Raw genomic sequence first — 24,609 nt, 5'->3', positions numbered from 1 at the left:
ACTTGAAGGTGACTGAATGTGCTTTTGAACTTCCAGGCTTGGGAATTTGGTTTGTAAAAGCTGTAGTTTTGGACAGGCTGCAGACGGAGGGACAGTTTGCATTCTGCCCATTTACTCTATTCAGTTCACAGAGTGACGAGTATTTAATTCTGTTTCAGTACATACTTCACTTTAGGTTAGAAAAATGAATTTCTTATAAAAAGGCATAAAATTGTCCACCACTCAAGTGTCCTAGCAAGTAAACCCTCCACCTTTGTTTCTCAAACCTTTGTATTTTTAATGTTGAAGTGCAACAGTTGATGCAGTTATCAAAAATATTTTCTGATTGAACTAGAACGTTTCTTTGTTATAATCTCTGTTTATGTTTGTTTATTGACACTGTATCCTTTTAAGCTACAATAGGCTCTTGTTTCTGTCCCCTTCCTTCCAGTACTGTTCAGTCTGCATTTCAGTGAGTCGGGAGATGGTACGCTGAAAAGCAAAAATCTCCTCTTCTCCCGTAAACATAGAGAGTGCTTTAGCAGAATCCTAGAGAGAGACAAAACAAAGAAACAAAAGATGTAGGAAGTGATAAAAAAGAACTAGGAAAATGTTTCTACAGAGTTTGAGGGAGACTTTCAACATGCCCTGAAAACATCTCCCCCTCCCACTTTTTGTACTTAACATCTAGCCAGGTCATCATGAGGCCTCACAGAACTTACTATTTTGTGATATTTGGGTTGTTCTAATTAAAAGTTACATTATATTGTTTTCCCCCAAGGATCAACACAATGTTAATAAATGAAGACCTCTGTGTATAGCTACTGTGGTCTGAGGCCCCCAGATACCCACCCAGATTGTGTCTGGTTCACAACTCCTTCTCCCACTTTCATCAATAATCTTGCTTCTTTGGAACAGCAAAAATAACGCTTTTAAATATTAAAAGGGCCAGGGTGGCTGCTAATGTGTCTCTGTGCAACTGAATACTTGATACAAATGAGAATTACACTTCTGGGAATCATTCGCTGAACGACTGAACAGGATTTTTTTTCTTTTTCTTTTCGTTTTAGTAGCACAGACAATTTTGTGTGATGTTTGCTCTTAGGCAGCTGCCTGTCACACACAATAATAATAATCTTTGGTTTGAGCTGACCCGTATCCTTTAAAAATACTAAATCTGAAACTGGCAAGAGGGTTTGCTTTGTGTGATTTTTACAATTTTAAAAACGTTTTATAAATTGAACAGTGCATATGCTGCAGCCCACATAGGTGATGGTTGTTTTGGAAGACTCATCTCTGTGCCACAAAACTGTATTATCTATGCAAGTTGTTCATTCTTTATGATGGACAAGCAGGCTTGGCATTCTCATAACTACAACAACTTCCACATCTTTTGTTCATAGCTTGTGGGAAGGTCACTACTAATTATTAGGTACATACATTTGCATAATGCTACTAATTTTATGGGGCCAAAATGCCAATGGGATGAATGCACATCAAGTCCCATCTTCCATTATCCATTTGTGAACTTCACAATTTTGTGCAAAACTGCTGCACAACATGGGTGTTCCCAGCATTTTTCAGCAACACTTGCATTTGATATACCTTATGGTCAAAGAAATGCAGTCCTTCTAAAGTGCAAAGACATGACCTACTTGGGAGCAGGAATTCACAAAACTATTTTCCTTTCACTACAAACATATTTTCCATTCCACCTCACACCCAGATCAACATGAAACTGGGATATATGAAAGAGTGCATATGTGTCAACTGGGCAGTATAAGTTTTTTAGGCTTTTGGAATTTATGTTGGCTTGCTATCTAAAAATGTGATGGTTCCCTTACAATAATCTCAAGATTTTATCAAGGAATTAATGGCATGTTTTAGGACAGAAAAAAAGTTGACCAGGCCTACAATGAATTAACAGCATACACAAAGAGATCAGAAACAAAAAGAAAACAAGGATTCTTGTGGGATAGGTATACACAAAAACTGTTTATAAGCAGCTGCGTCTCTCTTCAAAAGATATACCAAGGTATAGGTTAATTACAGAGTACTATTTTACTGAATAAACTCTAGTAAACAGTTTGCCAAAAATGACAGAGACTCTCTTGCTTTATACAAACATACCGTGCGCATTAGCATAATAGTGTATGAATCCAGAGCAAAATGGTTACTTCTGCCACTTCTCTATTTTACTAACCAATAACTGAACAAAAGACCTGTAATGTACAAATCTACTATCTCATGTAGCCCACTGAATTTGAATCATTTGTGTTAAGCACTAGTCTGACATTGGCTTGAAACATAACCTCCCCTTCTGTTTGTGGAATAGTGGGAGGACAATTTTTCCAATTGTCTCCTCTCATTGCAGTTCTCTTGACCCCCTTCCCCAGGTGTTCCTGGGGATTCACTGACCTATGGGAGCACAATTTTGGAGGTTATACAAAACTGCAGTAAGAGGTGGGACGCAGGAAATTGCCATTCATGTGGTGCAACTCTACCACAGTGCACAGGATAGATCCAAGCCATTATTCTTAGTATATGAGAAACCTATGCATAATAAAGGTATGAAGTATCCTTGGAATTGTACTAAATTGATTGTGACTCACTTACCTTTTCACTAATTATTTATGAACAGCCTCATGTTAAATTATAATGGCATTAAAGGTGCTATGTTGATCCTGCCAGAAAGCAAGAAAATGACCCATTAAATGCTCACTTTTTTGTTTTTGTTTTTTTACAATACTGCCAATACTCTGAGCGAAGCCAATTATACCCTTTTGCAACAAAGGCCCTAATGTTCATAGTGGTTACCTGGCTCAACCCCAAATCATCCATCAGTATCCTACTTTCATCCTGGCCACTATCATGGTGTTCTTGAAGAAATATGTCTTGAAGTGGTGCTGATCCAGAACAAATGATGCATACCTGGAAGAGAGGGAAATGGCTACTGCTTATATTCTTGTACTAGACTTTTGTGAGATCCATTTTAAAAAAGAAATCACCAAAGCATATTATTATGTCTAATATAAGAGTGGCTGGTATAGACAACAGCCAAAATTGTTTCTGATTTTCCTGAATGTATGTATAGTCCATAGACTATAAATTATAAGTAGATTATACTATCATATTTTCTTCAACTCTTTCAACCATCGGCTAATAACTCATTTATCGAAACAATAAACACAAGCTTTAGTACCTTGATTGGCAATATGCAACCAAGTCAAGAGATAGGGTTTCTTATTTTCAGTCCTTTAGAAGAAAATGTTCTCAAACTCAAAATAGTTAGCCATCCTATTTTAAAAGTGTGAGCATGCATAGAGTATATTTTATCTGTATGGTTTTGTATACATTTTTATATTTTCATATATCATGGCTAAATGTACGTAGCTTTTAACAACAGCATAAATAACAAAATTATTAAAATTATCCTCTTACTATTAGACTCCCCCCCCCTTTTAAATAAATAACATACAAGTAATTGTGGAAGAGAAATTGCTCAAACTGGAGGGGAAAATTGAACCAAAACAGTTACATTTGTGTTTGAATTCAAAAACTATTCTAAAATATTAGGTCATGTAAATATGGGGGGATTAAATTCAACTGTGACAAAACTGTTACACTAAATATATTATTTGTGCAGGAAAAAGACATACTTGGTCATTCATATAACTAACTTAAAATTCAAGGTAGGCCCGTTATAGTAAAGGTCTTTCCACCATTCAACTGAAAAATCTGTATCTACTAGTGCTGATTCAGTGCTAATAGAGTTATATTTATTTTTATTTATTTAAAAAATTGTAAGCCACCTTTCTACCCAATTCGGGATCTTCAAGGTGGCGAACCTTAGAACAAAATACTAAAACATTTCAGCCATTAAAAAGGATTTAAAATATATAAAATATGTAAAACAATTAAATAACTAGCTTAAAGTAAATGGTAACAGCCAAGAAATTCTTCAGAAAAAGATCCCAATGAAAGAAAACTGTATCCTAACTGCGCTCAATTAATTTTTAAATATTAAAGTGAACAAAATACAACAATTATTCATGAAATGCAAAATACATAAGATGAGTACAAAATATATACAGGTATTCAATAGTATTAGTTGTTATATTGGTTGTTAACGATGATCTCCGGAATGTTCAACCATTCATCTTCTGAACAGATGAAGGAAAATGAAGAACCTTGTAGAATAACACTGATAACAATACTGCATCAGAATCCATGGTAATTGTACCCATAATCAACAATATTGTAATAATAAATAATTTCTTACATGTGACGTGTCTGGTCAGTTTTTCAACTGGTACATTTCAAGAAATTCATGATTTTCTTCTATATATCTATAAAACATGTCATCTATAAAACATTTTAGAATTTACACAATCAATAAAAACCCATAAAAATGATTTTGCTAAAGGTATAAACTCACCAAAATGTTACTGAGAGGAAATTCCTGATGATTCTACATAGGGCAAAATGCTGTAAGATGCCTTAACTGCTGTAAGATGTCATCATAGACTATTATACAGTTACATTCGTATGTAAGTACAGGTACTGCAAAGACTTACCCCTATTTATTTAAAGTGTATTCCTATAGGGTTGCCAACTATTTTCTATTCAAGCAACCTATTGGTGCCATATCATAAAACAAAATGTAATGATACTGTTGTTTAAGCACTATGAACTTAATGGGTGTTACAAGTAACATGCTAGATCCAAGGATGCATTCAGGCCAAACAAATAGCTCGTATTATCTTTAAAAATCCAAAAAGCCTCCCTGCGCAATAAGACTTTACGAATGTCTTTCCTACAATATTTGTTAGGCTCGATCATCTCCAGAACCACAAATCTGAAATCATCATATCTGTGCCCCTTAGATACAAAATGTTCCACGAGTGGTGCCTCTGCATGTTGATGTTTAAGTTTTGAGTTATGCTCAAGAAGACGAGTCTTTACAGCTCTCATGGTCATCCCACAAGGATGAGATAAACTACTCATTTTGTAAAACATGATGAATATGATGTCAACACTTTCCTATAATTAATTTCTGGGAAGTCCACATATTTCGTTTCCCAACTTAGGGTACAAGCCGCACACCTGTGACATTTAAAATGTCCTTTGGGTATATTATCTGATTGAATTACTGGTTTGAAAAACTGACCAGAGACGTCACATCGTTAACAACCAATATAACAACTAATAACTATTGAATACCTGAATATATTTTGTACTCATCTTATGTATTTTGTATTTCACGAATAATTTTTGTATTTTGTTCATTTTAATTTTTAAAAATTAATTGAGTGCAGTTAGGATACAGTTTTCCTTCATTGGGATCTTTTTCTGAAACAATTAAATAAAACATAATCTAAATATATAAAATATAATCCTGTAAAACACACACAACAAACAGGGAGGAGGGCTAGTAAGAATTAGTAAGGGAATGCCAAATAAAACAAAAAAGTCTTCATCTACTGGCAGGGGACAGAAGGGACAGACAAATCTCCTTGGAGAGAGAGTTCAAAATCACTCCTGATTTGTGTAAACAAAAGGCAGGGAAACCCTGCAAACCTGGGAAACCTTACTGAGATATGTATGCATATACAGATTTTCAGTCATGAAAGCCAGAACTGTATAGTGGTTAGAGTGCTGGATTAGGATCTGGGAGACTGAGTGTAGTGTATCAAGTCCTGACAAGTCCAGACAAGTCTAGATACAAATGTCGACTTTCGCTCCAAGAGACAATGGACTATGCGGATCCTAGCCTGCTCCAATCAGGGGGCTAGGTTCCTGGCCGAGAAGCCAATGGGACTCTCGGCCACTGTAAATAACCTATTAGGAAGTGGGGGGGTGTTTTGGGTGGCGGTTTCTCGGGGAATATAAGCTGGCCTGCAAGCCGGGCAAGATTGTCTTGTTCCTGATCAAATAAAGTACGCTTTGCTGAAATCACTTTCCGTCTGCGTACTTTTCACTGGCGACGAGGATGGGATTCATCTCCCTCTGAACAGAGACCACGTTCCGGACATCGCCGTGAGCTGCCACGCCGAATTTGCCACCGCAGCCAGCATCAAGCATCTTCGAGAAGCACCGCTCACCACACCGCTCCCTAGCTCCGAGCATCGCGCCGCTGACCCCGAGAGCAGCACCGCATGGCTCCGCCATCTACGCCATTCGCCTCCACATGGAGTCGCCTCACCAAAATCGCCTCCGCCGCCGGCATCGGGCTTTTTCATCGAAGGCGCAGCTCTTCGCACCGCTCCATAACTTCGAGTACCACATCGCTGACTACGAAGCAGCACCACGCCGCTCCTTCCCTATGCTCGCTAACTCCTGCCGTTCCCGCTGTCGCGCCACGTGTAGCAGGAAGATGGTGGCCACCCAGGAAAGCATCGCTGCCTTCGATATCTCCCGCCCCACACAATGCGAGACCTGGCTCGAGATCCTGGAGAACTATTTCGACTGCAACGACATTGTGGACCAGGGGAAGAAAAAAAGCTCATCTCCTTCGGTCGTGCGGTATGGACACCGTCTTGCTACTCAAGGACCTCATAGCACCTAAGCAGACCAAGGATGAGCCCTACCCCGTGCTGGTGAAAGCATTGACCAACCACTTCTCGCCGAAGCCCACAAAGTTTGCCGAGCGCATGGACTTTTGTGCACAGGTCCAAGGGCCAGCCTCCGAGTTCTTGGCTGGGCTCAGGCGAGCGGCCACCAATTGTTCCTTTCCCCACCTAGCGGACACCTTGCTGACCCAGTTCCTTGTGGGGCTAAGGGAGCCCAAGCTCCGCAGGAGGCTGGTCTGCCAGGATGACCTGGACCTGGATAAAGCGATCCGGGAGGCCACCGCTTCCGGGAAGGCCCATCAAGACCGCCGCGCCAAGGCGGTCCACCACACCCAAACGACGGTCGGCTCCGATGCCTTGGATGAGGAGGAGGTACTACAGGTCCGCCAGTGGGCATCCCAGCACCCACATCAATCGTCCTCCAAAATGAGCAAGGCTTCTACCCCTTCGGCTCCGTGTGCCAGCTGTGGGGAAGACCATGAGCGCAGGTCGTGCCGTTTCCGAAACGCGATCTGCCGCATATGCAACAAATCGGGGCACATCGCCAGGGTTTGCTGCTCCAGAGGCCAACGCCAGAAGTTTTCAGCTCATCAGGTTATGCCGGAGCAGCACATGGACCTCCACTCCATATCGGCCCATCACCAGCAACACTTAGTATATAACCCCCCCCCGATGGCCCCAACAAAGTGCATGTCACCGTTAGGATAGAGAGGTCCCCCTGCAGTATGGAGGTAGACACGGGGTCTTCATACTCCCTTATCTCCATGGATACGCTCTGCAAATTGTGTCCACGGGGGGGCCCTGCGGAAACAGGGGTTCGCTTTACGGAACTTTAATAAGAATCCTGTGGAGATCAGTGTTCCCTCTAAGCTGAGTTAGTGTGAGCTAGCTCACAGTTTTTTAGCCTCTAGCTCACAGATTTTTGTCTTAGCTCAGGAACGATGACTCCAGAGCAAACTAATGTATGCAGTAGCCAAATCGCTTGCTCATAACTTTGATGCCTGTAGCTCACAAAGTAGGATTTTTGCTCACAAGACTCCACAGCTTAGAGGGAACATTGGTCCTGGAACTGGTCCTGTCAGCCCAGTGGGAAACCCCCATAGTCACCCCGGTTAAGCCGAATGAGGAAGTACGCATTTGTGCGGATTACTAATGCATGCTTAACAAAGCCCTGCAGGCTCACGCATATCCGGTGCCAGTGGTGAGCCATGTGTTGGCCGCTTTAGCGGGGGCCCGGGTGTTTGGCAAATTGGACTTGGCCCAGGCGTATCAACAATTGCCGGGTGATGCTGCCACGGCTGAGGCTCAGACTATCACGACGCACAGGGGGCTTTCAAGGTGCACCGCCTCCAGTTCGGAGTCTCGGTTGCACCGGGTATTTTTCAATCTTTTATGGATTCACTCCTAAAAGGTATCCTCGGACTTCAGCCATTTTTAGACGACATGCTGATCGCAGCCCCGGACCACTCGTCTTTCGTCGACCGGCTGCGGGCTATGTTACACCCCCCCACTTCCTAATAGGTGAATTAGCAGGGGTGGGATTTGCACATAATACAGGTCTGACAGGACTTCACAAATAGGGAAAGGTCCTTCTGCATTCCGGGCCACCAAAACTGTTGCTGTAATAAACCCCAAATATCCCGCCAACTTCGTTCCATGAACTGTGGCCATGATCTCGCCCCTCAAAGCCAAAGGTACAAACAACTTTGAACCGTGATACCAACACCCCTTTGTACGCTCTTCCACCTCGGTCTCATTGCTTAATTTGAGGCAATCAGCATCCAAAAAGGCAGAAGCAAATTTCTCCTCCCATCCGGTCCCCAGGAATGAATGAGGCTGGGCTTTAGCTTGGCTGAGTGTCATCACCGCCCCTCCCAGTTGCGAAGGCAGGAACATGGAATTGAGCCTACCCTCCTGTTTCCCCGCAAGTCTATCAATTTTTTTTATGGAATATGAACTGTGCAAAGGGATTGTATAATATGGAGACCTGGGAATACCTGTTGAGACTGCACACCTGAAAGAGGGACATCTTCCTTTAGTGTTGCTGCCACAGTGTTAGTCCAGAGTCCTCAGACATCTCACCTGTGAGATGAAGCAGTTCCATAAGCCTGTACACAGCCTCAGACACCATGCCATGGAAAGGCACAAGGAACTTCAAACTCCATTAGGAGTTTCTTCAAGCACATGTAGGCAGCCCCCCCTTCCAAACCTGCTAAGCTGCACGTAGCTCTGAGACTCCAATAATAGTTGCTTAGCAACTAACTGCTCAACCATCAAGAGACAATAGCCCTAGCCTGATGATTCAATCATCCTTCATCCAGGGGCCAGTCCTCAGTCTAAGTTTCTAGCTCTCAATATTGACCACTCCTTAGTCCCCCTCCCTTCTTCCAGCCATCCAATAGTATGTTTTATGAGACGGACTAACAGAAGGTGTCACAGGGGGATGTGGCCAGCCTAACCAGCCCCCCCACACCACGTTATAAAAGATGCTGCCCGACCACATGGTCTCTCTCTTACCTTCTCCACGACCCCTATTGAAGCTTTAACCCTCTTATGCCCAGCTTGCTATCCACATACCCTACCCATACTCTGGTTTCTCTTCAGATCACATACCCTACCTCCATCTTTAACCTCTAGTCTGCAGCTAGAGTCCACGTGGTTCTGCTGGTTCAGAGCACGTGTTCCCCATTTTCTATTTATAAACCCCTCCATTCTTCCATTGGAACGGCTCAATCAATGAAGACAGGTAAATATTGCCCAACCAACGAATGTCCTGCTAATGTAACTGTGTTAAGGATCTATCTTTATTTCTTAGTATAAGTATAAATGTGTGTGTGTTTGTGTATTGTTTGAATGATACATATCCTTCAGTAAAAAGACATTATAGTTTACTGAATACAGTCTCTGTGTCTGTTCTGATACTTACAGCAAAGGTGGGACTTTTGTATACATTGGTGTGAACCCTAATTTGCCTATTGCCAATTAATAATCATAACCTCCCCTAGACTAATTAAGAATTCAAGGCAATTTGGCTAACACTCCCGCTGACTGTTGTGTTGTGGGAGGCAGGACAACGTGTCCGCCAGAGAGTTCGACTGTCCTGGAAAATGGTGAAGGGTGAAATTGAACTTGAAAAAGAAATCGGTCCACTGCCATTGCTTGGCAATCAGATTCCTAGGAGTCCGCATACCCTCCAGGTTTTTATGATCAGTCCACACATCAAAAGGCCCCCTCACCCCCTCCAACCAATGGCACAAAGTAGAGAGCACCAACTTGATAGCCCCCGACTCCTTGTCCCATACGGACCAGTTCCTCTCAGTGTCATTAAATTTGCGGGACACATATGCAAGGGGGTGCAATTTCCCATCCACCCCCTTGCAGAATTGCCCCCCCATCACAACGTCAGATGCGTCGACCTGCATGATAAACTTTTTGAGTTTGTTTGAGTGGGCTAACACTGGCTTGGAGGTAAATAGGGTTTTGAGTCGTTCGAATGCCTCTTGGCATTTGCTAGTCCAGTTGAATCTAGCCCCCGGCCGGGTGCAGTCCGATCCCTTCCCCTTGGTCTTTAATAAATCCGTGAGCAGTAAGCTCACCTGTGCGAAATTTGCGAGAAATGACAGGTAAATGTTCATGAATCCTAAGAACGCTTGTAGTTGCCTCTGGGTTCGAGGGGGCTCCCACCCCACTATATCCCTGACTTTAGCAGGATCCATTTCCAGACCCCTCTGTGAAATGTGGTAGCCCAGAACGTCAATCGCAGAGCAATGAAACTCACATTTGGACAGCTTGGCAAACAGTTTGTGCTTGTGCAACGTTTGTAGGACCTCTCTCACCAGCTTGACATGCACTGGTTTATTAGGGGAATAAATCAGGATATCATCAAGGTAAACAATCACTCCCTTGAACAAGTGCTTGTGCAACACTTTGTTAATGAGGTTCATGAAGACCCCAGGGGCTCCTTGAAGTCCGAAGGGCATGACCCTGTACTCGAATTGCCCCAGCGGGGTATTAAACGCAGTCTTATATTCGTCCTCGGGTTTTATGCAGACACGAAAGTAAGCATCCCGGAGATCAAGCTTAGAGAAAATTTTCCCCTTAGCCAATTCCGCTAAGAGGTCCTTCATGAGTGGTAGAGAGTAAGCATTGGTGGTGGATATGGCATTCAGGCCCTATGTCCGTGCACAGCCTCAACCCCCCCTCCTTCTTTTTCTGGAATAAGACCGGAGCTCCAAAAGGGGAGGACACGGGGTGAATGAAACCTTGCGCCAAATTCTTGTCAATGAACTTACGCAATTCCTCTTTCTCCTGAGGACTCATTGCATATAATTTGCCTTTGGGCAATTTTTTGTTGGGGATCAATTCAATGGCACAGTCTGAGTGTCGATTGGGGGGCAATTCGTCCACTTCCTCTTCTTGACATACCTGAGACAGATCCCGGTACTCCAAGGGGATAGAATTTAATTCCTCAGTAGCCAAGCAAGCTCGGAGAGGTTCGTCCGGTGGTGCCCCCCCCACTGGGCTTCCCACACATGCGCTTGGCATTTCGGGGAGATGAATTTAACCACCCCTTCATCCCACAGAATGTATGGATCATGATCATGGAGTCACGGGCTTCCTAGTACCATGGGGAACCGGGCAGCTGAGGTGATAATGAAAGTTCTGTGTTCCCAATGAGCCCCCATCCCCATTCTTAAAGGCACAGTCTCGTATTTACAGGGCTCTTTCATAGCTGACCCATCCATCTGGGTAAATACAATGGGATCTGCCAGCTGGATTACTTTCGCCCCTAACCCCATTACTAACGAAGGATTTATTAAGTCCTGGCCACACCCTGAGTCTATCAATGCTTATACCTGAACATGGGTGCCCAGATACAGGTTCTGCACAGTCACTGTTACAAAAAAGAGGGGAGGATATCCACTCACTGTTTTCGGTGCCTCGGAATTTGGGACCTGCTGCTCTGCACTGCTTAATGCAGGTCCACCTCATTTCCCACCAGCTGATCCTCTTTCTCGCTGGATGAATCTGGATCTGCCTCTGGAACGCTGGCTTGAAGGGCTTTTTGGCTCTTCTGTTTGAACAATGGCTCTTCTTCGCATGGGTGTCCACCCACCACTTTTCCAGGGCTTTCTTCATGGCTACCTGGCTCCCTCCTTCTGGGCAAGAGGCTGCAAAGTGGCCCGCCAAGCTGCATTTCAGGCATAGACCTTGCTTCATGTGTTGGTCCCTCACCCCCCCTTCTTCGGCCGAGGGGTTATAGGCTTTGGCGACACTAGGATGGTCTTACCCACAGAGGTGGCATTGTCTATCTTGATGGTCCTTAGTCGGCTCTCAGCATCCACTGCTTCATGAATTAACGCATTTAGGGACACTGGGTTAACACTATGCAGGACCATTTCTCTGACCTCAGGGTGTAGTCCCAGTCAATACTGTTCCGCCAGGACCTCATCCGGCCAGCCCCATATCTTGGCCGCCTGACACTTGAACTCCTCTGTGTATGCTCTAACCAATAGTTTTCCTTGCTTGAAGGTTCACAAGAATGCTCTAGCCTGCGCTCCCGCATTGGGAACTTTGTACTGAGCTCTGAGAGCCCACATAAAGGCAACCACTGTCTGGAGCTCTGGTCCATCAGTGTTGTTCAGATTTACATACCAGTCTGCTGCTCTCAGCCAGGATGCAATATAGTCCACCCAGTGCTCTTCAGTCAGAAACAGGTGGCCCCAATTCATCACGAATTTCTGGGCACGGACCACAAAGAAGGGTAATTTCTCCAGAGTACCATCAAAAGTAGTATTCAAAAGCTCAGTAGGGTGATCCACATCTCGGCCCGGCACCACGTTCACAGGTGGTTCCCGGGGAGGGTTTCCCCGGGGTGCCGGTGCTTGAGCGGGGACTACCTGGGCCTGCACTTGGGGTGCCAGCTGCGGCGGACCTTGGTGTTGCATTTCCTGCTGCACTGCTCCAGCTACCATAGCCGGTAACTTCTTAAAAGAAATCTGCAGCACCTGGTCAAAACCTCACTCGAGTAAATCCAGTCGGGTGCTGACAAACTCCTTGCGGTCCCCTTCCCCTCCCACAGCCCCTCCGACTTCCACTGCATAGTCCTTAGGTCGGGGAGGGGGTTCACCCTAGACCTCCGCTCCATACTCCTCAGGTCTAGATGGTCTGTCGTAACGACTTTCCCAGGACAGTGCTGCCGGTGAGTAAAAAGTCTAAGTCTCATGCGGGTCTGAGCTGAATTGGCCCCAACGGGCCCCCCACAACTGGGTGGTCACTCGGGGTTTAGCTCCCCCAAACGGCATACAGAGGATATCCTCATCCCCCACTCCCGCATCTTGCGGGATGGTCTCCAATTCCTCGGATTCCACATTCTTTTCCTCTGGTTTGGTTTTGTCCCCTTCCTCAAGTTGAAGCCCCTCACCTTCGCTCATCTCGGCGAAGAGATACAAGTTGAGGGATGATAGATTTCTGATACTTTGTCAGGCTCCTTAGCAGGATCACACCACACACCAAGGCCTCTTAAGAAGATAAGTGTTTAATGATAGTCCATTGCTAAAGAATGAGTATACAGCTTGTATCAGGAATGTCCTGCAATATGATGGCCACAGACTTATAGTAAAATCAAACGTCCCCCCCCCCATAAGCAAAAGCCAATGATTACATTTCACACGTGCGGGCAAGCAAGCGGCTGTGCACCCAAACGGTTAAGATTCCCAGGCCGGGCATCTGTGCAGCTGGAAGAAACAACAAGGTCAGACTAGAGATAAGCAGTGAAAAGCCAGACAGGATGAGCTGGCGTGAAGGAGGAGATGCCCCTCCACATTCCAACACAATGACAGGGTTACCTGACAAGATGCCCATACTATTTGTAGAACCCCCAACAACAAAATTTCTGGGGGCTCCAGTAGGTGAGTGTATATGGGAAAATCCCATCTCATGAGCTTTGCTTTATGGTGCTTTGGATCCAACTTCTTGTTTCCATCGGGGGGGAGAAGATGAAGATGAAGAGGAGGAGGAGGAGGAGGAGATTGGATTTATACCCCACCCTTCACTACCCAAAGGAGTCTCAGAGTGGCTTACCATCTCCTTTCCCTTCCTGTCCTCACAACAGACACCATGGGAGGTAGGTGGGGCTGAGAGAACTGCTTGTGAGAGAACAGCTCTGAAAGAACTTGTAATTGACCCGACGTCACACCAGCAGCTGCATGTGGAGGAGTGGAGAATCAAACCCGGTTCTCCCAGATTAGAGTCTGCGTTCCTAACCAAACTGGGGAGCTGAAAGAGGAAAAGTCTCCTTGTTATGGTCTGGAAACTGTCTGGTCTCGGATCAGCCTGGTACTTCCTGTAACAATATGGTGCTTGGGGAGTGTGCTTTTTTTTTTTTTAACCACACACACACACACAAATGTTGCACAAAATGGTAAGACATTGGTTGTGTCAGACAGGAGGGTCTTGCTGGAGTGTTATGTAAGTATGTCTGAATGTCAGTGATATGGAGCGGGAAATACGTAAAGAGGCAGAACAATACAACTTTTAAAAATGTTTAAAAAATGAAGCATATTTGGAGGGGGGCAGGTTTACAGCACTCATCCCTAGCAAGGTCAGGGCCAACAGGGCCCACAACTCTCATACAATGACAACACAATCATAATTACAACACATAAATTAGGATGAGGTGGAAAAAATCATTATGTTTCCAGTTACAAGATAGTTTTGTTAGAACGCTGAGGAAATGCTATCTTGAACAAAGTCACCAGGACTCACCACAACAGATGGGTAATCTCAAAGCATTTAAAGAGTTTAAAAATGATTGTGAAAATGCCCCCCAATGATCTTGCTGAATTAAAGAGTCTTTTTGTGGAATTCTTTGTCAGGACATTCTTGAGAAAGGTTTTAATCTCAATCGATATTTCCTGATTGCATGAATATTTAAGTGTGTACCTATAATCACACATTGGGTGAAGCTTAATGTCTTCCATTGCTTTTTAAAACATCATCTTAAATACAAGGAGCCTTTTAAAAAGTTGTTTAATCTTGCTGATTTCGCTTCCATGATTGGAAAACCTTTGCAAATCCAAGTTAAGTGCTGCATTCATCATTACTATTTCATTAGAGGTCGCACAACCTGGACTAAAGCAGAGTGGCTGTTTCTTCAGAAATTAATATCGCTTTGGGACAAATCCATTAACACTTCACTGGTTGGTGCAGTGTGAAAAGACTGTGACTGGCAATCATTTGGGGAACTGGTGCATTCTACTGCTGTACAAAGGAAGATAAGAGCTGCATCAGAACAGAAACACATCTTGATGATATCAGCAGTTTGAGGATGATTTCAACATGGCTATTCTTTGGTCTATGAAAAGTTCCTCATCTATCATGATAAAGATTTGACAGTTTAGCTAAAAAGTTACTTTGGCAGGGGACGAGTGGTGTGGGAATGGAGAATATGACATCTGTCTTTAAAAATCTCAGAGGGAGCACAACATTTTAAGATGAACCAAAATTCTTTTCCAGGGTTTCCTCTCAGGAGCTGCCCACAGAACTCTCAAACAACTTGAATTTACTGAACATTTTAAGATAAATATACAAAAGGGAATCTCGGATTAAATATTTTGGGAAGCTGGTGAAGTTAACATGAGAGAAATTATGGTATGTGAAGTCTCCCATCTAAAGATGCAAAGAAAGTATCAGAGAAACAAATGTTTAGAGAAAACCTTGGAAACTAGATTCAAAGGTAATGCAAGTGAAGTCACAAACAGCCCCTGAATGAAAAAGGAGGTTAGCGATGGAAGCAGAGATGATATGCTAAACCATAACTTTCTGAGTTGGGAGGGAGAGCTGGTAAACTGCTAGCTATGTGAGTTAACAAACTGTGACCCCCCTTTCCTTTAATATATCCACTTGTGATACCCCTTCCTTTCCCATTCAGGGCCCAGATAGGTTAGACAATCACAGGTTCATCATCCATTTAGTCTCTATTTTTACAACATCCTTCCCACTTTTAAACATCAGGTCCCCACTCTCTTCCTCCAAGACACCACCCCTTGACCAGACACTCTCCCAAGTGATTAGAGAACTAAATACTGCTTCCCCTTTCATGCTGCCACCATAAATCTAGATATACAGGCTGGGGCTTACTGATTTGTGTGTCCATCGGTTTCTTCACTGAGACACTTCACTCTCAGTCAGCACAGATGAACAAAAGACAGTTAACTTTTATTTAAAACTTTAAACAACATTGGAGTGATCCAGGGGTCTTTTCATAGAAAAAGAGCTGCATGAGCTCATTAGCATATGGTATTCTAATGACTTACTAGGCTATTACCATATGCCATGCCCCCTGACATCACCGGAAGTGATGTCAGAAGGGGAAGCAAAAGGGGGGAGGCATCTTTAAAAACCTCCCCCTTCCCTTCCCCAGCTGGCCTGGGGGGGGGGGGGAGCAAAGAGAAGGGGTTTAAAGTTTAAACCCCTTCTCACTAGAGTTGAGCCACAGAAGGAGGAAAGAGGGAAAGAAAGAGAAGGAAAGAAGGAAGGAAAGAAGGAAGGAAAGGGGATAAAAAGAGAGAAGAAAAGAAGGAAGGAAAGGGGATAAAAGGGGAGAAGTAAAGAGGGAAAGAAAGAGAGAGAAGGGAAGAAGGAGGGAAGAGAAGGAAAGGATGAAAGAGAGGAAGGAAGGAAGAGAAGGGAAACAGAGAAAGAAAAGGAGGGAAAGATGGCAAAGAGATGGAGGGAGGGATGGAGGGAGGAAGGAAGGGAGGCTCTCCCACCCCCCATCAAGCCCCTGCCACCCCCACCCCTGTGGATCCCTTACTTACTGCTTCAGCGCGGGCTGGGGGATTTGGCTACGGGGCTCTCCGGGCTTCCCCCAGCCCCAGCGCTTCTGTGCAGAAATGGGAACCGGCTGCGGGGCTCTCCGGGACTCCCCCGGCCCCAGCGCTTCTGCGTGGGCCCAGGGGACCTGGCAGCGTGGCTCTTCGGGCCTCCCCCTGCCCCAGCGCTTTGGCACGGGCCTGGGGAACCTGACGGTGGGGCTCTTTGGGCCTCCCCCCGGCCCCAGCACTTCAGCACGGGGAGCTGGGGGCGGGGATTGCTGTTTCACCATTTGTACTGGGTCCTGGGCTGCCGGAGGGCTCCCCCTTTCAGTCATCTTCTAACTCAGTCACCTTCACTCTCAGACTCAGTCTTCCAACTCCATTTTTTCTTCACACACATACCCCTCATCCCACAGCTAACCATCAGTCTCCCCTCAACATTCTGTCAGCTCTCACTGGCTGCACTCAGAGAGGCAGAATGGGACCAGTCTTTCTCACAAATGTAAGGCAAAAGGGACAATTGTAGCAGTAAGAAAAAAGATCATAATTTGGAGATACAGACAGATTTTATTATGTAAGAGTTCACTGATGGGGGGGACTGTACAAATCAGAGCAAGCTCCGCAGGATGACAGATAACTTTTGAGGCATCTGAAAATTCGTAAAATAATAAGATGATGATAGAAAACTTAGGTGAAATGCCATCTCTCTATGAAGTAATAACAGCATTTAATAGGTTGCCAACTCCATGATGGGGAATTCCTAGAGATCTGGGCATGCAGCTTGGGGAGGTTGGGGTTTGGGGAGGGAAGGGAAGGGACCTCAGCAAGGTATAATTCCACAGAGTCCACCCTCTAAAACAGCAGTTTTCTCCAGGGAAACTGACCTCTGTCATCTGGAGATCCACTGTAATTCCAGATCTCCAGTCATCACTTGAAGGTTGGCAAACCCAGTGATTAGGAATCTTCAGAAATATAAATCCTCTGGCCTTGATGGCTTTACACCTGAATATTATCAAGTTTTTGTAGAAATTGTGTGTTTACCACTGTAAAAGTAAAGGTTTCTCTTGCTCGAAAGCCAGTCGAACCTGACTTTAGGGGGGCGGTGCTCATCTCCGTTTCCAAGCTGAAGAGCCAGCGCTGTCTGAAGACATTTCTTTGGTTATGTGGCTGGCATGACTAGATGCTGAGATGCACAGAATGCTGTTTCCTTCGCACCGAAGCAGTGCCTATTTCTCTACTTGCAATTTCTTGCTTTCAAACTGCTAGGTTGGCAGGAGATGGGACCAGAGACGGGAGCTCACTCCGTCATGCGGCACTCGGGTCTCGAACTGCTGAACTACTGACCTTCCGGTCTGCAGTTCAGTGTTTTAACCACTGAGCCACCACGGCCTGTTTATCACTGTACAACACAATAAAGGAAATATACACATCATGAAAAAATGCCCACAGTCATGCACTCTCAATAAGGTAATAGTGATTCTGAAATTAGGAAAAGATGAAAGAGAACCTGGACCTTACAGTCCAAAAAGCCTATTAAGCTATAATTTCAAAATACTTATGACCATTCTTGCTTAATGTCTAAAATCGGTCATAGCAAATATATTGATGCAGATCAAACTGGCTTCATTCCCAGTTGGTGTTTGACAACCCATATTAGAGAACTCTTTGACCTTATGGATGATGTAAAGAGTAAAAAACTAAATTCCACTTTTCTCTCTCAGCATGGAGAAAGCTTTAAATCATGTAGATATGTCTTTCTTAATATTTACGAAGGTCTAAAGGCTTGGAGATTAATTTATTTGATGGGCTGAAGTTATATACTCAGTTTCCATGGCAAGTTTAGTAATGCTGGGTACCTTTTCACTCCTCTTTAAAATTCTGAGGGGGTATGGCAGAGTTGCCTGCTTTCTACCTTACTATTTGCAATTGATCCTTTGGTGATCTTAACATGTCATTCTCCTGCTCTTAGGGATTTAAAGGTAATAGTTGTCAGTATACTCTATATTCTGTATATATGCAGACAATACAGTCTTGTTTTTGACAAACCTTGAAAAATATAGCGAGACTTTAAAGATGGTTTTATAACAGTGTTAAACATGGAGGAAAAAAGACCTGCGGTGGCTCAAGTGGTTAAGACGCTGAACTGCAGGCTGTGGAAGGTCAGTAGTTCAGCAGTTCAAGACCCGGGTGCCGCAAGACGGGGTGAGCTCCCGTCTCTAGTTCCAGCTCCTGCCAACCTAGCAGTTCGAAAGCAAGAAATTGCAAGTAGATAAATAGGTACCACTTCGGTGGGAAGGTAACAGCGTTCCGTGCGCCTTGGTGTTTAGTCATGCCGGCCACATGACCACGGAAACGTCTTCGGACAGCGCTGGCTCTTTGGCTTGGAAACGGAGATGAGCACCGCAACCCTAGAGTCGGATTCGACTGGCTTTCGAGCAAGGGGACCTTGACCTTGAAAGGCCATTTTGGCATGGGTTATCTGCCCCCAAATTCAATGCTTTGGGGAAGCAGATTTCACCTGGGGACACAGTTTGCAACTGGGGACTCTTTGCAACTAAGGTACACCAGCCACACCATTGTAAGTGGCCACTTATAGTGCTGCAACTTCAGTGACTTCTCTGTATAAATGTAGTGAAATTGTTCTGTGAATTGTTCACCGCATATGTGGTAGCTAGTTTTCAAAAAGCAGCAAAAAAAGTGTTGAAAAATAAAATAAAAATAACTTGGTAGCTGTCCTGTAGAATAGTTTAAATACATTAAACCTGTAAGAATCTAGAACTTAGGGTGCTTACCTTTTTGTCATAAAATGTATCAATGAGAGTAATGAAGCGCCGAGCCTGAGTCCTTTTTGCCATTGTAAGCAGAGGTATGTGACGAATGAAGACAAAGTCAAAATGTGTGGCTATTTCCAAATAATCACTGGCACCAAGTGGCTGGAACAGAAAATGGGAAATGTGATAAATCAGAAAATTAAAAGACAGGAACCACACCACAGTTTGACGTGCTAATGTTGTACTGCAACGAAACAAAGCTACTTGTCCTGTTTTGTTGTGAAAGGTCTGAGTTACCAGGAAATTAATTCCATAAGGTGACAGTTAAGCTTAGCTTTATGTTCTCCCAGTTAATCAACAAGTAATTTGTGGTTTTTATCAACAATATGAGGGTAACAGTATGAGGATCTTAATATTTCCTGATAATTTTCCAATAGATTAAAACATATACTTACAAAAATAAAAAATAGAAAACATATTAGAGTATAGAGATACAGTTAAGGGGGGGAAAGAAGTTCTGTCCTCAGTCTTTTACTTTTTAGATGGTTCTCCTGTCAATCTCTCTAGCTGTGGAACCTAGAGATAAAATCTTCCTAGCATGTGAACGAAACAACACATAGTCTTTTTTTTGCACTTAGTTTTTCAATTTTTTTGATTGCTCAGCTTGAAAGGGTATAAGGGAGCTTACGGAGGGGTCTTTGTTGTGGAAACCTTGCTTATTTTGATAGAAAGTTTTATTGTTCTTAATGGTTTGATGCATTTTTTTCTTGAGTTGCTATAATTGTTGATATATCATTTAATTATTGCTACATTCTAAGTCGAGTCATATATGGCATGCTGCTGTACTTCACTGTACTTTTAAATAAAATATGTATTTCCCAAAAAAGTGATACAGTAGAAAAATAAATGGATTGTTCTAATAGGTATAAAAATACAATACATTGCAAGCAGTTTTAATTAGAAAATAATTAGAGAATGTATAACTAAAGCTAATTGCATGATGAATTGAAGCTCCAACTACTGCTTTATGATGGCTGAGGAGCGATCATGAAAGGATACACACTTTATTCATACTATTTCTATAAACTGGAATGAAATGTATGACGGATTCCCCACAAGCAGCTGTTGTGTTTTTTTTTTAGATCAAGAAGACACGGGGGAGATGCGGGTCAAAATGCGGCTGTGCAGCGAATAGTGTGAAATTGACCAATGCAACCGGGGCAAATGGAAGAGCGAGGGCAGCACAGTTGCTTGTGGGGAATTGGTCTATGTCTCTGGAAGATGTGTTCCTGAATGTATCCAATCTAACACCCAATTGATTTAATTGAAATTCCCACAAGTTAAATAGCAGTTACAACATACAAAACAGAAGATGATGGATGGATCACTCAGTGACATTTTGATTGGTTTACCTGTATTTGGATGGGCTAGTGCACTGTTTTACTTGTATGGAATTCATATAATAAATATTTTTTAAAAAACTCAATATATCATGACACATTTGGGAATGTAACAGTCCTACGTATTGAGACTGAGAGTTAAGGCTTCGTTTTTTATTCTAGCAGATAATGGCCCAAACCATACAACTTTGTTAAGCCAAGTCTAAAGCCATACTCCAGTTTAAAGAGCCTTCCTCCATCTTAAGTGTCTCTTCCACAAGAAGAACCACTTAAATCAGAGGAAAGCTCTTTACCTTGGAGGAAGGCTTCAAACTATACTCAGCAGAGTGGTAGGAGTGAAATTTTATATACTCTTACTTGCCTAGAACTGGGGAGAGAGGAAGAAATACCACCATTATCTCCACCTGGAATTTTTAAGGGGAAGACAAAAATATCTTTACACACTGGGATATATTGATCTACTGTATTCAGTGGTCTATAGTCCATAGGCTCTGCTCATGTGGGAGTAAGCTGCATTAACCTTAATGGGACATTGTGGGCTATTAGGATTATTAGCTTTCTTGGTCCCAACAAGGTGTGGTGCTGTCATCAGAACTCCCCATTTTTTTTCTTTTTAAATAGCAAGTGTATGGGCCCCTGATCTGGACTGGGACTGTAGTAGGAGAGATTAATCCCACCACTGCCATTTTCCCCAACCTGAAATAGCCCTGCAGAGTTATTTGCCCAATATCATTTCAGTGTTCCTACATCATAAATAATTCCTGAAACAGAGAATCAGTTAGGGTGAAAGACATGCCAGCTGCCCAAAACAGTTATACACCAACTCCAACTCAACCGCTTTGTGTGCATAGAACGGCCAATTCTTGGCTCTCTTCCATGAGCAAGAAAATACACTACACACACAGTGTGGAACACCGTGTACCTGGTATACTTCGCTGAAGAAAATAGGAAGTCCCTAGGTACACAGATCTGAATCATGTCCATCTTCTATCAAGATACATATATTCATTTCAGAGGAGCCTGGAGCACTGTTTACAGACCAAAATGGACCATACAAATCAAAACAGACCAAATACATCATACAGCCTACTTTCAGGCCTATAAGATGGAGATGGAAGTGATAGTGGTGAAGCTGGCTTTTCCATCAATGCATCAGCTGAATCTTGTCCAGTATGATTGTTTTGACACATGTCTGATCCACTTGTTGAAAATAATTCAGCTACCAGTCATGATTTTTGCAGGATTCATTGCTGCTAAAATCTCTGTTATCTAGTCTGTCTCTGATGCCAGGATGAAGGAAGATTCTCTTCCATAAGGATTTGGAACTTCAACTTGTCTTCTCTGACAAAGGAGAACCTGGCTATTATAGGCCTGTTTCCAATCTTCCTTTCTTGGGCAAGATGACTGAGCAGGTGTGGAAACAATGGTGACTGGGGTGGTCTAGGAGGTGGAAAGACCAACCTGCGGCCAGGCAAGGCCGGCTCACCCGCTAGGCGAACTAAGCATTCACCTAGAGCGCACCAGCCCTTAGGGGCAACAAACAGGACCCACCCACCCCGCCAAAGCCCCCCAAGCCTCAGCCAAAAGCCTGCATCATGATCTCCGGCCAGCTGGGTGGGCAACGATCCTGGGGTGCGCCCAGCTTGGCAGGACCCTTCGCTCGCTCGCTCTTGCCGCCTCCTCCTCCTCCTCCTCCTGCTGCTGCCTGGCGGCTGCAGCCCCTCTATCACCGGGACTCAGAGAGCCATCCCGGCCCGCCTACACCCGAAGGAATCCCTCTCCCTGGAACGTGTCACTTGGCACCTGCTGAGGAAGCGCCAGGTGGGGCGGGGAGCCGAGCGGGCAGGAGGCGCTCAGGGGAGGGGAGGGGAGGGGGCAAGTTCAAGCCTCTCACTTGGCTAGCCTGTGCGCACCGGCCCAGTGCTGGCGTTTGCCTGGCCCATGGGAGCCCAGGATCCCCGCAAGCCCCAGAGTACTGACGTGGACCCCTCGAGCCCCTCCTGGACGACGAGGCAGCGACTCCCTGCGTTTCTTTGCATGTGTCTGTTTGCAAGCAGAAAGGAGCTGCTGGGGCCGCTTCTCGGGCCCCTCCACTGGGAAAGAAGATCCGTGGAAACCGGCAGAGGGGACTAGCGCCTGGCCAATCTGCTCCCAGCCGGTTGGCTGGTGCTGCTGGGCTGCACGCTCCCTCCTTCCTCGCCCCAAGCGTGGCTGCCTTGAAGTTGTGCCCGGAGCAGAAAGTGAAAGTGCATCAAGTAGTGGGGGGAGGGGGGCTCCCCTGAGAGGGCTGAGCAAAGATGCGGCTGGGCAGCAAAAGTGAGTAACGGCGTTTCTGGCTTTCTTTCCTTTCCTTTCCTGGGCATGGGACTGGGCCTTTCTGTGCAGGCAGCTCTCTCAAACCGTGGCTCCAAACCGGGACCCAAGTGCCCAGTTTCCTGCAGGGTGAAGGAAACCACGCTTGTCTCTGACCATGCCCAGGGTGTGTGTGTGGGGCTATTCCTTCAGTACTGGTCCGGGGGGGGAGTGCGCGGGCTTGGCCCGGGACTCCCCTCCCCACCTCTCCAAAGGGGGAGATAAGTTAGGCCCCACCTGGCCCCGCCTGGAGGTTGGCAACCCCATAATTGGGTGCACACAGGGGGGCACCAGAAGGTAGCCCCACCTAGGTCACAAAAAAACTTCAGGCCGGCCCTGCGGCCAGGCCAGGTGACCACTGGGTGAAAGCTGGAGACAAGACTAAGTACTGACTGGTGGGAAGGGTCTAGCCCAGAATAAGACTACATGCAGCAGCTGTGGGACAGAAAGGTATCCAGTTAGGTCTGAGGTCTGATTGGGGTCAGGGCGGAGTCTGGAGGTCAGCGGGTTAAGCAGGCAGGGCAGGGCCAGTTACTATGCTGGGCTGTTAAGACTGTGATTCTACAGAGTTGGGAGGCTGCCAATGAGAGAGCAACAGGGTGTGGCCTTCAGAGTGCTGTGAACTGCCCAAGGTAAAGCAAATTTTTGATCTGTTCAGTCTGCTCACCCAGGATGCAGTTGACAAGACCTTGGCAGCAGTGAAACCCTCCACTTGCCTCCTTGATCCCTGCCCATTGTGACTAGTTAGAAGCTGTGGCAATGCACTAGTTAGTCCCTTGAGGTGAACTTGTCCCTGTCCACAGGGACCTTCCTGAAGGAGGCAGTGGTCCGCCCACTCCTGAAAAGACCATCTCTGGACCATGTTAAAATATTCTTGATATGAGACACATTTGCAGTGTTAACTAGATAATGATCATCATCAAGAGTGCTTAGCTCTCTCTGTGAGGGCAGATCTGCATGCCCCCCCCCCCCCATAGCTAGCAATCCAAAAGATTCCAATGACACCTTTAAGACCAAGGCTTATTCAGGTACAAGCTCTCCCGCCTTCTGATACACTTCTGGTGATGTCAGGGGGTGTGGCATATGCAAATAAGTTATGCTAATGAGTTATGCTAATGAGCTCCTGCACCTCTTTTTTTACGAAATGACCCCTGCTTGAGCACAAGATTATATAATGAAAATATTGTTCCTCAATTTACCCAGGCTTGTTTTGAAACCAGTGTGGTCTTATCCCTCTGCATTAACCTTACTGTGATTTCTGAACTGGCTTTATGACCAGATATTCTTGTCTCTGCAGCATGGAACAGGTGCATTATGACCAGAGGTTCTCTGTTTCATTATTTTGGAAAATATCTTGTGCCACTGAACTAGACCCTTCAGTAAGAAAACATGTGCCCTGCCCCAAGAGCCTCTCAAAAGCATCATTTCAGTATTGCCAGCTGCCCACCATACAGCTGATGTTCTTTTGCATGCATTGTGAGGGTGTTGGGCACATCTGCTAGGGATATATAGAACTGGATACTGACAGCCTGTCATTGGCAACACAACCTTTGTGTCTTCACAGACAATAAGATTTCTTTGCGCCAAGAATTTCAACAGCAAAGTACTCTAAAATATATGAATTAGACTAACAACTTGCATGTTTTTAAATAAAATGCTTTGAAAGAAGAAAACAGACCAAATTACTCAAATCAAAATGGGTTGCATAAAGCATATA

General features: G+C 44.7%; 1 protein-coding gene across 1 annotated transcript; it reads right to left on the bottom strand.

Annotated features, from left to right (window-relative positions):
- Nucleotides 1-393: 393 nt before the first annotated feature.
- On the bottom strand, nt 394-24,205 carry LOC107112625 (lactation elevated protein 1-like). Its single transcript, XM_015413814.1, has 4 exons — nt 24,143-24,205; nt 19,162-19,302; nt 2,797-2,910; nt 394-528 (listed from the first exon to the last, which is right to left on the bottom strand). The coding sequence occupies exons 1-4, from the start codon at nt 24,203-24,205 to the stop codon at nt 394-396; spliced, it is 453 nt and encodes a 150-aa protein (XP_015269300.1).
- Nucleotides 24,206-24,609: the final 404 nt, after the last annotated feature.

This window comes from Gekko japonicus, unplaced genomic scaffold (assembly GCF_001447785.1).
Source record: "Gekko japonicus isolate JY-2015 unplaced genomic scaffold, Gekko_japonicus_V1.1 scaffold1171, whole genome shotgun sequence".
In the NCBI taxonomy this organism is placed as follows: Eukaryota; Metazoa; Chordata; class Lepidosauria; order Squamata; family Gekkonidae; genus Gekko; species Gekko japonicus.
The sequence above is the reverse complement of the archived record's forward strand: the minus strand, read 5'-3'. Positions and strand labels throughout refer to the sequence as shown.